The following is a 15,083-nucleotide window of genomic DNA, read 5'->3' on the forward strand; positions in this document are numbered from 1 at the left end:
TGGAACGACGCCGCGGATACCAGATAGATCGACGCCGCCTGAGAAAGGTAAACCGTATCCAAGACGTTATTATATCCCCCAATTTGAAAGTTGCTACCCACGGCCGATTCGTATCCCAATATTACATCATGCCGTCGGATGTACGTTCTAATTCTATCCTTCCTACACTTACATCGCTTACTAATAGCGCTAGGTACTCGGAATCCATTGATATTCTTTATTCTGGAAATACCTTGAGTGTCCGCCAGACCCGAACTATTGTGGACCTTCAGCGCACTATTCTTCCACAGCGCCTACACAAAATTCGCTCTCTTCGTTTATCTTTCCCTCTGAAGCTATATTGCATTGATGCCGAGGGTCAAAAGTTAGCTATGTGCCCTCATATATATCCCCTAGACATACCTTACTTCTGGGGCGCCGCATGGGAAACAATCGCTGCAATGAAGGCATTGCAAAGTCTCCAGGTCGACTTCACTCGTTGGATTGTGGATGACACACAGGATCCAGATTTAGCTGCCCTATTACATCTTTTGAGGCCGATGAGAGCAGTACGCGTGCAAAGATATGTGGTTGATGTTTACTTCAATCTTGATATAGCTGCACTTCTACGGGCCTTAGATAACCTCCCCTTTGAGATCCATATCCGAGAGCGCATTGCGTCATTCAGAAGGCCTTGATATGTATCACAAGTCCGTCAAATCTCCAGTCAAAAAGAGAATCGAGCTATGCGTACTAGTAGAGATCGTCGCCTTTATATATATGTGGTTCGCTCTCTTAATGAGCTCTGCCGGTATTAGACGACGAAATACGCTTACTTAGGAGCGATCGTCTAGACAGACTACATACTAACTTGCGGTCACATATAACCTCTGCTACCTGAACAGAAGAGCTAGAGGAGCGATAGGAGGAGAGGTAGTGCGCTAGGGCCGGCGCTCTGGTTATTACTTTAGCAAATAACATGACTGCATGTCTTGCTAGCGGCGCTGCGGCGGCCTTCACAACAGTAGGACGATCAAAAAATGGGATAACGAGTGGTGTGATCGTTCAAAGCGAGTGTATCTTGCATGATGATACCCTATACTTTATATGCTAGTGCCCGAAGCCAATGTATTGACCTCCAACGATATGGTCGCTAACTCCCCCTCCCTCCCAGTCTCACTAGACTCATCCCCAGGGTGATTTGCCCCGAGAAACCCCTGGGAAAAACCATCATTAAGCCTTAAGTGGCCCTCTCGTTTCTGTGTATGGAATCACAGCATGAGTTTCGCATCCCGCACTCGGTCGAAGGCCGTATACCAGGAACTCTCCGTACTCAGTTCGGTGTTGAAACCTAGAGACCTTGCCTTGCTCAAATCTAAGTTGCGATCAAAATCCATGAGTTTCATCACACTGCCCCTCGACCCGGTATTCCGTATGCTGGTGTACATAATATCTTCTTTGAGGCCACGCGCCCGACACAGCGCCTGGAACTCCGGCTCGTGGCGACTGATATACTCGGGTCCCGATACGCTATCGCTACTTGGCCCGGTTCCCTCCAGCCCAAAGTATGATGCGAGAATCGGCCAGCGCTTAGACCACGACAGCGGGACTGCATCGTCGCCAATGTTAAAGGTCTGGGCGTGGACTTTCTCGCGGGGCTGGAGAGACGCATAGATGCAGAATTGTGCAATAATGTCCTGGTTTGAATCAGTTGACAAGAGGTTCCAGCCAGCCTCGGTGCCAGGGAATGGGACGCGAGCTCCGGGCCCTTCGATGGCTCGGTAGAGCCCGAGGAAAATCCCGGTGGTTTGGGCGATACAGTTCGCATTGCCAAACGGTGCGACACCGATCTGGTAGAAAGTTAGTATGCGGTAGGGTGCATGCGAGTGTGTTTGGGTGGTCGCTTGTCTCTAGTCGAACGTACAATTATATCCGGCCGGACCTCGCACCATGACCAAGCTTTATTGGCAGATAGTTCACGAAGCAGGTCTACCTGATGATAATAAAAAAGGTTCTTGGCATACTCATCGGGAATACGTGGATAACTCTCTTTCAAAGGCGTCTGTCCACGAAAAGGAAATTTATCAAACATCATGACTCCGTAAGCCTGGAAACAAGTGTCAATAACACATGGCTCGGGGTCCGGGGTGGGGGGAGGGCGGGGCCGGAAGGTTCAAGAAGGACGGGGGGATTAATAGTACCTTGGTGCCAGTGATCAGTGTCACAAACTGCAGCTCAGGAGAAAGGATCTCAATGGTCTGCACCGCAGCGCGGAGCATCTCCTTGTTCAGACGAGATTCTTCGGCGCCATCGCGGCTTTCACGATATGCTGGTGATGCAAAAGTCAGTGACCAGAATTCACGTGATACATGTATATCCATTTATTTACCAGCGTAATAGACATGGCTCACGGTCTCCACAGATGGAATCTTCTCTGCAAGTGTTTCCTGTAGTGATTGATCATCCCCAGCCAGAAGATCAATACCTGAGATGATTTGCAGTCGATCGCCAACATTGCGGGGCCATCCGGCGTCTTCAGGCTTGAAAGGACGGTTTGCAATGGCAGTGACCTTGGCGAAGGTACCAGCGGCCGGGTATCCCGAAAGCAATTGATTCACCAGAGCCCAGCCATTGATTCCCGAGCATCCGAACACGACGGCATGATTATTCTGATTAGAGGGCATTGCAACGGGTCCTCAACACGTATTCTTTTAGGTTCAGGGATATGAACAAGGATGCTATCGGGTGGGAAGAGAATAAGAGGAGTCTTAGCGTGCGCACGTGTGTTTAACATGGATAGTATTCTGATTAAGGTACCATAATTTGCAAGTTGCATTTGGCCGACGCACTCCGCAGGAAATTCATAAAGAAATACTCTAATTGACAAGCAATAAGCCACTGCTCGAAGCGGGGGAACGGTTCACCCCGTAGATAGAATACAGTTTATGGAGGCGTTTCATAAAATACACACCAACGTACCTCCCGGTTACGTCGCGCACCTCAGAACACATGGTAAATTCGAAAATTACAATTCCATATCTCAAGAACTACTCCCTACGTATCTTTAAATGAAATATGGGAGTATAATACATAAGAAAGGTCCCCTAGCGACTTATTATATCCTAGGAAAATTGGGTTTAGTATTGATAGAGATATATACGGTTACTGATCGAATGTCTCAATTCCATCAATATAGTAAAACTTGTTTCTGAATAGACTCAACTTTAAATATATTGTTCTTGATACTTATCAGAGTATATAAATTAATATTTATCTAATATATAGCCTGGCTGTCGAGACATGAAATTGCAAGCTTTCGCCTTTACTCTGTGTTCTAGGGTGCGCGACGTAAGCGGGAAGTACGTTACAATAGATCACCCACTTTGGACTCGGCGATCAATTCTGCTCTGGTGGCAATGTAGGAGTCAGTGGCTTGGTGGCTTTGCGCCCAGCTTTGTTATTGGCAGCTGCGGAGTTGTACTAGCGGGCTAAAACGGATGGCAATCAATCCTTCGGATCCACTCTCCATCCGAGCTAATTCCTGCGCGCTACCTATGATGGCGCAAGCTGCCACATTACTGCCGATCACACCGCATACTGATTCTTAGTTCTTGCGCCCTAGGGGGCCGCCCGACAACGAGAACTGTTTGAATACCTCAATCGATGACCCTGCCAACATATTAGTCTTTCTATATGGGTTTCCAATTTGTTGTGCCAGTCACAATCTGTGTATATACATAGTTATACATGGCTGTATAGGGAATATTTGTGGCTAAATGCAAGACGGCCCGCACGAGGCTTCGTTCACCCCGCTTTGTGTTTCGAAGATACCATTCCCTGTTTAAAGCCCGATCCTTCGGCACCACGAGGCTACCGGTTTATTTACTAGCAGAATATCATTTTTTCCATCCCTCCCTAGGTTCTTGTATACTGCCCTTCGTTCCTAATGGTCTCCTCGACTTTATCCGGCATAGTAACTGAAGATCAACGAGCTCCGGCCATGTAACATATATTATTAGTGGGCGGTGTAGCTAATATGGTTAGCATAGGGGCACTAGGGGTTGGATACTTGGGTCGGTCAGGTACGTAGTAGCTCGGGCCCAAAGAGGATCACGTATCGGATCGCGTATCGCGTTCTCCCGGTGGCGCATGTCGGCGTATCTCTCGTCTAGGCATGAAAAAGATATTGGTTGGTTTATGGAACATGTTAATTGGCCCGGCCACGAAGGATTCGCGCCATCGTGGTTTAGGACTCCCGACAGTTCGAACTCAAAGTCGAACTCAGATTATCATATCTATTGGCCCCATTCCCCTGTGGCCGATAAACTTTGGGGTTGACCGGGGTGCTGCACCGGATCCGAAATTCAAATCCCATGCATGCGTGGCCAATACTACGGTTCGATGCAATTTTTGAATTTAGAGTCATGGACCCCCCGCGGTGGTCGACATCTCTCGACACTCCTTTGGTCTTTTCGTGAAGCGCTTGAAGTTGTCACCTGAAGATCTTCCTCAACGGTAGCCCGTAGGAGGAATATTGGACGGCTTCTCCGTTTTCTCGAATTGCGGATGGCCTGATTTCCCCATTATGGCCATGATTTTCGCAAGAGACCAAACGAGTGGCACTTTGGCCAATTCGCAGGCATCCAAGGTGCCTCTGATCATTATATGCAATGCAATGCTCATTGCGTCGTCGACTTTGTGTATATTTGTGCGCGTGTTCGTGCGAGTTCGGTACATTAGCTTTGGATTAGACGATTGTTTTTGCGTGATCGGATGGGTATGCTTTTGCTCCTCACATGGTCGTCGTTGACTAGACATTTTTCTCCCACTGACATCGCACCCTGTGGCTTACTAGGTCTTGACCGTCCTGGAATGTCTTGTGTGCATAATAAGTAAGTTTGACGCGCCCGGGAGGAGGTTGAATCCAAATCATACGTTCCTACGACTCACTTTTAACACTACAATAGTGACCAATTATGGATATGGCAAGCACATCGATACGATTCACGACGCGAATACGATACAGATGTTCCTCAAGGTGAAAAGTCTCTTCTATATTTTGAAACAGACGCTAACCATTGACCCGAGTATTTACAGCTTGACTTTGTCACGGAATTATCCTATGTTCTTGCCCTTGGGTGTATCAAAATCTCTTTCTGCCTCTTCTACCTCAAGATCTTTCCCGGGAAAGTGTTCAGGATATTGTGTTGGTGCGTGCTGGTGGTCTTAGCAGGCGAAACCCTTGCAGACTTCTTCGTCGTCGTTTTCCAATGTTCCCCGGTCTATAAGGCATGGGACGCCGCCGGCGTTGTGGATGGGAAATGTTTACAACTCCTGTCCTTCTTCTATATTGCGTTCGGGATTCGATTAGGGACGGATTTTGCCCTTCTTGCGCTTCCTATCCCGCAGCTCCTCAAGTTGAAGATCGCGAAGGGAAAGCGTGTAGGGCTTATCGTGATGTTTGGGCTCGGCGGACTGTGAGTACTTGATTTCTATCCGGTCATCCTGTGACTAACGATATAACTAGCGTCATGGTGACAAGTATCATTCGAGTGACATATCTGAGTAACTTCTCGATTGACCATACTTGTAAGTGATCGCCATTCTCCCTTTTAAGTGACAGAGCGACTGACCGGACGCCGCTAGGGTCGCTCGTTGATCCTCTCAATTGGTCGTCCACGGAGCTCGGAGTTGGAGTTATCAACGCCTGTGTCCCTTCATTCAAAGCTCTGGTGACATTCAGATACCCCAAGCTGCGCTCAATGCTCGGACTCTCTAGCGATCGCAGTCACGGAGCACGCTATGAGATGTACGGATCGGCCAGTCGGCGGGCGACCCACCCAGATGATCCAGGATCTTGGAGACGGTCCCACGGCGGTACCGCCCATGCAAAATCGGGCACCACACGGACGCGGACAGACGTGGAGACAAGTTGGAGCGGTTCCGAAGAGCGCATCATTCCACAATCCCGTGACGGGATTCACGTCACGACGGATGTAAGGGTTGATAGCACTGAGCATCAAGAGCTGGCCAAGCCGCATTGGCCCCTAGGAAGATAAAGAGGCAAGGATCTACCGATCAAGTGGAGCAAAGAATTAATCAAGTGGGGTCATCCTTCGCCCCGACGCCTTTTCATGCACCCCCCCCCACTTCTTATTCTTACATCTCTTAATGATCTGAATCCACGTGTAGATTCATAAATAAGCATTGTAAAACATTATGTAACTTCTTTGATACTCCCTTCTCTCCGGCCCCCTGTGATATTGAGAACTCTTTGACATTAGAAGATCTAACTGAGCAGTGTTAAATCTGGTTTAACCATAATGCTCTAGCAAGACTCTCCTTCGACAGCACCCTGAATAGTCTCTGTGTAGCTCTACAGGCGAAGCTTCTATACTGTAGTAGGAGCCAAGGTTATGCGATAATCGCAGACGGGAAGCATATGGGTTAGAGGGGGTGAAACGAAAGGGAGCGGACAGACCTCCACGAGGGTGTTATTGTTACAGCAGCGAATACGCATACATACTGTAACTAGTGAATAATACAGATGATTGCGTAGACAGGAATGCGCGGGACACGGACAATGGCGCACTAGAAAGACACTAGACAGGGATATGTGCATAGAGGTTTTCTACACTGGCGCTAGACGAGGGGTCTCATTCCTATTTCCTCATAGTGGGTCCACCCGAAGCTAAACAGAAAGATAACCGGCGCTACCGATCGGGCAGGAACCACTCCTTCCTGCGAGGGCTATTAGATTAATCCAAGTCACAGCCACTCAGCGAATTGATGTAGCTTATTCCTTCGCACCATAAAGTTTCTGAGATCCTGGCACTGGTGGCAACTAGAGTGTGGCCGGACAATACATCGGCCAGTTTTGTCCGCCCGCCTCGTCCTTTATTCCCCCCTCCCGAGCATGAAACGGTTTCCTTGACGGCTAAGGCCAAGCCACTGAGGTAGTGCAACAGGTGTCGGCGATTCAGCCTAATCTGGCTTCTCGTATGGTGTACATTCGTCGACCACAGCGGAGTCTCCGAGGTTTCTCCTAAGACAATCATTCGAAACGCTAGTTAGTAGTGTCGCAGAGTAGTCGGGTCTTTGTTGTTCCCAGCACCGGACTACTACTATCTCTGCCCCACGGTGTTTGCCCCGATCTATTATTCCCCCCGGCATTGATTATCTTTCCCTTGTTACATCTTGCTTCTCGGCCTCAACGCTCTCGTTCATTTCCTCTCTTCCCTTTCTCAATTTCCCCCTCTTAATCGGTCGCGGTGACGAGATGCAGATAAACGAAGATTCGAAGGCCATTGCAGACGCTGAGGCTGCGCCTGTTCCAGCTTATCCAGCGATGCCCACTGGCGCGCATGCAGTGGATCTTGATAACCTTCCTCATGGCTACTATCGAAGCAAAAATTTCATCGGCTCGCTGATTGCCGTCTGTCTAATGGCAGACAGTCTGTATCTCGGCTATGTTTTACCGGTCAACAGCCTGGCCAGGATCAATGCCGATTTAGGGCCGAACACAAACTACAGCATGATCTCGACCGTCTCTACTCTCCTTGCCGGTGTATGATATGCAAAATTCTTCCCGATTGAAGCAGTATCGTCTATATACTAATATTCGATGTTAGGTTGGTATCCTTCCAGTTGGACGTCTCGGCGATATCTTCGGTCGCCGATATTTCTTGATTGGTGGTCAGCTATTGGCTCTTATTGGGTCTATCATCTGCTGCACTGCTAAAAATATTCCCACTGTGATCGGTGGTAGTGTTTTCGTTGGTCTATCGGCCTCTGTTCAGCTCACCTTCACCTTCGTGATTGCGGAATTGGTTCCCAACAAATTGCGCCCACTCGTCAATGCTGGAATCTTTGTCATAACCCTTCCTTTCGGTGCATTCGGGGGTCTCATTGCCCAGCTCTTGATCAAAAACACAGCTCAGGAGTGGCGATGGGATTATTACTTGAATATCATTACCTGCGGACTGTCCCTGATTCTCTTCGTTTTCTGCTACTTCCCTCCCGGCTGGGAGGCGAAGCATAAGGGACAGACCTCCCGCCTGGATGAATTGAAGTCTTTTGACTATCTTGGATTTGTTCTTTATGCCGGTGGCCTGATTCTGATCTTGTTGGGGCTTTGTGAGTAGCTTGTTCTCTATGCCTGCACTCCCTTTTGTCTCTTTCTTTCCACTCGCGAGTCAACGCTAACAACTGTTGCGTCAAAGCCTGGGGAGGTAATTCATACGCCTGGAGCTCAGCACATGTAGTCGGTGTCCTTGTTGTGGGTTTCATCGCGCTGGCCGTTTTTGTGATTTACGGTAAGTGCACCTTGCTTCGCAGTTCAGTATGGTTTCGCGTGGCTTTTCCCTTATACATTTTTAGAAATATTCGTTCCCCTCTCGCAGCCCCTACTCCCAATGTCGCTGCTCAAGAACCGTGGGTACAGTGCGACCGTTTGCTCTGCGCTTGTTGGTAATATGGTCTATTTCTCCATGAGGTAAGTGGATTTCCTTGCATTCAGTAAAGTGCAAGTGTATAACAAATTTATAGTCTCCTATGGCCAGAAGCTATTGCTCTTTTGTTCACGACAGAGACAATTGAGGCCGGCTGGTTGTCGGTATGTGGATTATCCTGGTTTCTTTGGGAGTGAATCTAACAATCACTAGATTTCCACTGGTACTGGAGTTATTCTGGGCGAGATTGCTGGGGGAGCTCTTATGAAAACCATTGGGCACACCAAGCTCCAGCTCATTGTGACGACAATCCTCATTACGGCATTTTCTGGAGCCTTAGCTGCTATCAACCAGCACAGACAAGCCTACGGCATTGCTGTACGAAGCCAAATATTCTTTCTTGAGAGCATGAGCTGACTGTTTGCGTAATAGTTTACTGCGATTGGTGGTTTCGCTGTCGGATACCTGGAACTCATCACGCTTATCATGTGTCCGTTGTATTGCAAGCCCGAAGATATCGGTTTGGCTAGCGGCTTCCTCGGCTCCGCTAAGCAGGTCATGGGAACAATCGCTAGTAAGTTTCTAGTGGAGCTATTGCTCAACGGTCCTTTCCCCCGGCAAGCCAGTCTGATTATTTTGTAGCTGTTATCTACATTGCAATTCTCAACAACCGCGTCGCTGCCACTCTGCCCTCCGAGGTCTCCAAGGCCGCGCTGAATGCTGGCCTTCCAAAATCCTCTCTGGCGAGTCTCTTCGAGGCGCTTTCCGAAGGGACTAGCATGGAGAAGATTACCGGGATTACGGAAAAGATCATGCTCGCTGTGGCCGACGCCGCCAAAACTGCATACTCGGAGTCTTTCCGCACTGTCTTCCTTGTCAGCATTACCTTCGGTGCCCTTTCCCTCATCGCTGCACTGGGATCAGTTTCAGTTGACGACAAGCTTGACAACGTCGTCGCTGCTAAGCTCTCGGGCGCTGGTGCGAGCCAGGAAGAAATCCATGAAGAGAAGATCTGATGCTGATAGTCTGCCCATGTTTTGCGGGTCAAAATCTGAATGTAGTATTTTAGAATATGGGGGAACAATTGATTTCGTGGAACTTGTCATTAATGTCGCGGAATATAAATTTACATGTTTGGATATCTGGTATAGAAAGTTGACGCCCTGACGAGGGAAGCCCCTAATTTGCACCGAGCGCCTGCGAAGGAAGGAGATTGAGCCCTTCGCGTCGGCGCACCCTCGGTTCTTTTTCACTGGGCATATTGAACAGGGGTTGAGCTTTCACTGAGAGCCATGGCTGACTAGAGCTGGGTTGTAGCCTAAGGAGTATGCCACCAATCGCCAAAAACGTAATAATGGATCTAATCGATTCCTACCCGCGTCGAAGTCCATTTCCAGCGTTACTGATCCAAGGTACCATTAGTCTGGAGAGGTTGAAGTAACATTGGCGCCAGAGTGCATTGAGACTGTGTAACCTGTGCGTTGTCGGCGGCCATGCCGTAGGCGCCGCCGAGCAGCGAGTGGCCGCCACCCTGAGAGTATCCGCCGACAAGGCCAGTGCTGGGGCACTCACCCGTGATGACGCAATAGCCAGCTGCGCCTATGAACTCGTCAGCCTCGCCGCCTATCACGCCCGCACCAAGTTTGGCGGCGGGCCCAATGTAGGTCGAGTTGGGGTTGGAGTACGAGTGGATGATGGCCTTGTCTTCGAGCTGATGATGATGATGATGATAACTCTATTAACCTAATGCAGCCCAGCTAGTGCGCAGTGGTGTTGTCTTCGAGCACAGAGAGGGCGCCCTTGCCGGTGGACTTGCCCATGAAGTCATGAGCGGTCGTCTTGACCACCAGGCGGATATTGTTTTGGCGCGCAAAGTCGAAGCCAGCAATGCGCAGTCGTCACGTTGATGGAGTAGGCGGCGTAGTTTCCCAGTTCGCAGGTCCTGCTGATTGGGGTGAAGGGGTCGCAGGACTGGTTTTAGAAGTAGGCGTTCAGGATCTCGGCAGGCCTCGCAACATAGGCTTCGGCCTGGGTTCAGGTCGACTGCAGCTTGGCACATGCAGTAGGGCCGTAGTTGTTGGAGGGTGCTGTATGATACACATGTGCTTGAGAGACGGTGGCGATTAGCTGCCCTTTGAGCGTCGCATTTAGCTTGGAGCAGGCCGCCAGGTTGGGCCACCCAGCGTGGATAAGTTCCTACAGTCTTGCATGTAAGCGTCATCCGAACCGATTGAGACGGCGAGAGATAGAGCAGCGAGAGCTCGTGCTAAGGAGGCCATCTTTGCGGTCAAGTTGGAATTTCCCCTGCTTTACTTAAAGCCATTGCAACAAGGCAACAGTCTGGGTAATAATATACAAATGCGATGCATTACTTAGTGGCTTGTTTAGGCCGACATCAAGGGTGGAGTTTACATGTATTACCTAGTGGCTACATGTTAATATCCCCTTATCTGTATTAGCATATTTTGATACGCGGCCAGATTTTCTGCTAGTAGGAAACACGTAAGCCTCTGATCATATAGTTATATTGTGAGGGTCTTTAGTGGCGAAAGGATCTTTGGGCGCGAAAGGAATAACTGAGCGGAACATTAAACAGAAACGGGATAGTAGTGAGCTAGAATAGTTAGTCTCGTAGTGCTAGATATAACACTTATACTGACCTAGAACCCTTGAACCTGGTTGGTTGCTTACGCGGCACGCCCATTTGCTGCATTTGTTTCACATTGCTTATCTTCTGCACGCCGGCCAGAATATTGGCAAGCGGCTTGCAAAAAAAGAGGGACTCCGGAAACGATCAACATACGGAGATCAGTGATACACACACAAATGCTCTAGGAGTCTCTATACAACGCCGTGCTTATTGATCCGATGTATACGTGTATTCGTATTGCGGTCCCGTTTTTTTTTTTTTTGGCAACCCCCTTGATTGGCTGTTCCAACCTGACCTACCGTGATTAAGCGGCCACTTAGGCCTACCCCTAGTACTAGTTGTAGTACTATGATAGAGACGGGAGCCTCGTCGGCCCGTGCCTTCTTACTAGTCAGCTTCGCTGGGTAATCGGCCATAACTTTCCAGGTTTCTAGCTAAAACAGCTTCCTGCCACTAAGAATCCGACATCTACCGGTAGTAATCTAATTGAAATCACTTATTCTTCAGGATCCGTGCTGCACATCTATCAGGCACCGATCCTGACGATTCTTGAGAGCCTGGGGTGAGACGGACTAACCTTGCAAAAATGCCGCCGCTGTCGCACTTCTGGGGGCACTTTTTCCCGCCCAAGCCGACCTTCACCGAGGCGAACCTGTCCGTAGACCTCTACGGTAAGGTTTATGTCATCACTGGCGCCAACAGTGGCATCGGAAAGGACATCGCCCGCCTTCTGTACGCCAAGAACGCAAAGGTCTACGTCCTATGCCGCTCTGAGAACAAGGCGCTTAAGGCCATCCAAGACATGGAGAAGGCCTTTCCAGACTCAAACGGCGCCCTGATATTCATCGCCTGCGACCTCGCCGACCTGAAAAATGTCAAGACCGCCGCCGACGCCTTCCTCACCTCACCCGCGAGCAGCGCCTAGACGTGCTCTTCAACAATGCCGGCGTCGTACGTCTACCACCTCTACGCATTTGGGGGGTACTGCAGCCTCAGGCCCAGATAATTCATTATACTCACTCCATGTATTTGGAGCGTGCAATGAGCCACCTTAAACGTCCCAAAACTAGACCAATGTTGGGGTACGCACATGCAAAGCATGCCCTGTAATCCTTCGTGGTCCATCGATTTATCAAGGTGACAAGAACTACAGAAGAACCGCCTCATGAGCCATGTCAGTGATCAAGGTGCCACAGCCCATTACGCCGTTAGCACTGAACTATTGACTCCATGATTCGGGATGTTGGGGCCATCTGGCAGTTGAGGGCTCGCGAAGATCAGAATCCTAGTAAGGAGGATGGGGCCTAGTTCATCACAGAAAAGCCAATAGGAAATGTGCACGGAGGGTGATTCCGAGAATCTCTCCCCAACGTCATCACTTCATTTTCTTTTATGGACTGGTTGTTGAGGTCGTGGACATGTCTCAAGTCGGCGTTTACGCGTGCGGTCGAAGTCCTGGAACTACGTTCGTTACCGAGGCTCGCCAAAATGACTATTGGTCCACCTCATGCTACCTAGATAAGTTTGCCTTCAATCAGTGCTCACCGCTGAATCTATGTGACGAGTGCGCAGTTGATGGCGGCCGGATACGTCTCAGCCTCGGTGGAACCCCTTCTGCCACCGCTTGTGAGTGGGTGGCCCTTCAACTAACCAAGAGTAAATCTCAGCACGCACTCAGGCGGCGCTTATGAACAATGCATTGGAGTGTCTAACATGAGTGACTCGTTTACATATAAAGATAATTTTGTGGCAGAAGTAACTGACAGATGACCCAGCACCTGGCATTGACAGGCTCTAGCAATGACACCATTACTCGTCATTACTGTGTACGCTTTTGGGGTCTCACCGCGGGTCCGTCACTTTCAGACGGGCTCCCCTGTTGCCCTTTTCACCCATAGATCCCCGGTTCAGGCCACGCTGGTGGACGAAAGCGGACAATGTAGTAGAGTTGAATGCATAGACCGCGATTGTTACTTTTGCATCTCATGCACGATACCTCGTAAACCTTATCCGACATGATTTCCGCTGTAGGGAGTGGGAACCCTTCTGAGCGGTAATCCCTGTTTGACAGGAGTGCGAGTAAACAAGGTGGTCATGGTGGCATGGCTAAGGATATGGCCGTTTATTATACTCGCTAGATTCATGGCAAAAGTATGCCCCGACTCGTTTCTGAATTCGCACATGACCGTGAATGAGCCATGACGGACTAAGACCCAGGAATGACAACGCTTACTATGCGTTGGAACATCTGCATTGAATCTCTGCTGGCATGATACAGGGAATAACCTGAATCATGCCTCTAATTTCATCTCCATGCGTAACTGGAAGCCAGTTATTTTCTTCGGGAACGTGAATCTAAAAGCTTAACCCAAAGGTCATTGTTGCAAAGGTGTATTACTAGACGAGCCAAGAATAGCAGTCCAAATGCACAACTGAAATGGAGGATGAATCTTGCGTCCTCTGGAACTAGAAAACCATCCATATTGTTCATCGAATGGCAATTGAAGGAATCAAAAATTAAGGTAACTAGTTATGCCCGGCTCTTGATTTGCTTACATAACAACATTGATTGGCCTAGCGCCGATCCCGCGCCAGGGTTGTGCTGAGATATACAATAGCGGCCTAGGCGGTGAACAAGCAGCAACTAGTGGCTGGCCCCAAAAGGTAAAGGTCAAGCCACTAAAAACGTGGCGGCGTACGTATGCGATGATGCAGCCATGGACGCCACATTACACACGGGAGCGCCATCTTGGGCGAACTAGCAGACTTGAAACCAAGTGGCTACTATTGATGCATTTGCTGTGACCACAGTGGACGAATTGAAGAGATGAAAGATAATTTCATTTTGGAGGCCAGTGGTATATCCGATGGTATAGGACGAAAGATGGACATTTCCCAAAGTAGTAATCCACAGGATCAAGGACCAGCCTGATACTCTATATCCACAAAGAAAGTAAAGGATAAAAGACGATACCAACTGGGTATACAACCCATCACATACCACACCCGGACCTGAAACACCGATGCCAAATCCAAAAAAAGCAAACGGATTTCTAAATTTGGGGTTCTACACTTGCGCGGCATGCCACACAAGCACAGACTTGCTCCGCTCCATTCCGCTTAAGAGAAGTCAATGATGACAGCCAGACGGACAGGGCCCGCAGCGAGGTTACCACCGATACCGCCGACATCAGTCTCGGCCGTGGTGTAGGCGTTGCTGACAGTAGCAGCATTAGGGGTGATGGACGAGCAGGTGCCGCCGATGGCGTCGCAGATCTGCATGCCCTGGACAGTGAGGCCAGCGTTCTGAGCCGCGATGGCGGAGACATCAAAGCCAGACCATTCGCTGTTGGTGGTCGAGCCGAAGTCAAACTCGCCCCAGGTGGCGGCATAGCCACCGTTGGAGTCGGTGGGGATAGTGCTGCCAGGGCTGGCGGCCCAGCCACCTTGGGAGTCCTCGTCAAAGGCGATGTACGTGGTGGCGCCGGCGGCGAGGGTGAAGGTGCGGCAGGCGTTACCATACCAGCCGTCCATGGTGCCGTCGGAACCATACTTGTTCCAGATGGCGACGGTCCAGTCCTCGGTGTTCGAGCCCTGGAACTGCACGACGTACTTGTACTGGCTCGCGTCTGCGGAGGAAACCTCAATGATGTTGCTGCCGTAGGGGTTGCCCACGTTGCCGGCGTAGGTGACGCCACTACCGGTGTTGCTGGTCACGCCGCCGAAGCCGGAGGTCGAATAGCTGGAAGGAATGTCGGTCCAGGCACCACCGGACGAGGTGGCGCTGGTGGTGGTGGGAGTAGTGTACTGACGGCGCTGGTGGCCCTCGGGGCGAGCGATGGAGCCGGTGGTGAGGGCTGCCAGCAGCAGGATAGACTTGGCGAACTGCATTTTTGCGGGTTGGTTGAAAGAAGGACGGGCACGTCAAATGATCAGAAGAAAAGAATGTTCTGGACAAGTCAAATGAGCGACTTGTAGAAAGGAATGACTGAAGTTATCAAAAC

The 15,083-nt window shown here is 49.8% G+C and overlaps 5 protein-coding genes across 5 annotated transcripts; 3 read left to right on the forward strand and 2 right to left on the reverse strand.

The window, feature by feature from the left end:
* Positions 1-1,250: 1,250 nt before the first annotated feature.
* N7482_009261 (SDR family oxidoreductase) lies at positions 1,251-2,663 on the reverse strand (the record flags this gene model as incomplete). The annotated part of the gene is made up of 4 exons (XM_056691385.1): positions 1,251-1,829; positions 1,904-2,086; positions 2,181-2,308; positions 2,369-2,663. The coding sequence occupies 4 exons, from the start codon at positions 2,661-2,663 to the stop codon at positions 1,251-1,253; spliced, it is 1,185 nt and encodes a 394-aa protein (XP_056539091.1).
* A 1,991-nt stretch (positions 2,664-4,654) lies between these two features.
* N7482_009262 (uncharacterized protein) lies at positions 4,655-6,038 on the forward strand (the record flags this gene model as incomplete). The annotated part of the gene is made up of 5 exons (XM_056691386.1): positions 4,655-4,756; positions 4,835-5,017; positions 5,077-5,456; positions 5,507-5,568; positions 5,626-6,038. The coding sequence occupies 5 exons, from the start codon at positions 4,655-4,657 to the stop codon at positions 6,036-6,038; spliced, it is 1,140 nt and encodes a 379-aa protein (XP_056539092.1).
* Positions 6,039-7,258: 1,220 nt separating this feature from the next.
* On the forward strand, positions 7,259-9,445 carry N7482_009263 (trichothecene efflux pump; the record flags this gene model as incomplete). The annotated part of the gene is made up of 8 exons (XM_056691387.1): positions 7,259-7,546; positions 7,611-8,115; positions 8,202-8,294; positions 8,359-8,473; positions 8,527-8,593; positions 8,643-8,807; positions 8,862-9,003; positions 9,072-9,445. The coding sequence occupies 8 exons, from the start codon at positions 7,259-7,261 to the stop codon at positions 9,443-9,445; spliced, it is 1,749 nt and encodes a 582-aa protein (XP_056539093.1).
* Positions 9,446-11,665: 2,220 nt separating this feature from the next.
* N7482_009264 (estradiol 17 beta-dehydrogenase) lies at positions 11,666-12,004 on the forward strand (the record flags this gene model as incomplete). Its single annotated transcript, XM_056691388.1, has 1 exon — positions 11,666-12,004. The coding sequence occupies one exon, from the start codon at positions 11,666-11,668 to the stop codon at positions 12,002-12,004; it is 339 nt and encodes a 112-aa protein (XP_056539094.1).
* A 2,195-nt stretch (positions 12,005-14,199) lies between these two features.
* N7482_009265 (putative allergen) lies at positions 14,200-14,970 on the reverse strand (the record flags this gene model as incomplete). The annotated part of the gene is made up of 1 exon (XM_056691389.1): positions 14,200-14,970. The coding sequence occupies one exon, from the start codon at positions 14,968-14,970 to the stop codon at positions 14,200-14,202; it is 771 nt and encodes a 256-aa protein (XP_056539095.1).
* Positions 14,971-15,083: the final 113 nt, after the last annotated feature.

This window comes from Penicillium canariense (genome assembly GCF_028826845.1).
Source record: "Penicillium canariense strain IBT 26290 chromosome Unknown utg000007l_segment0_segment0, whole genome shotgun sequence".
In the NCBI taxonomy this organism is placed as follows: domain Eukaryota; kingdom Fungi; phylum Ascomycota; class Eurotiomycetes; order Eurotiales; family Aspergillaceae; genus Penicillium; species Penicillium canariense.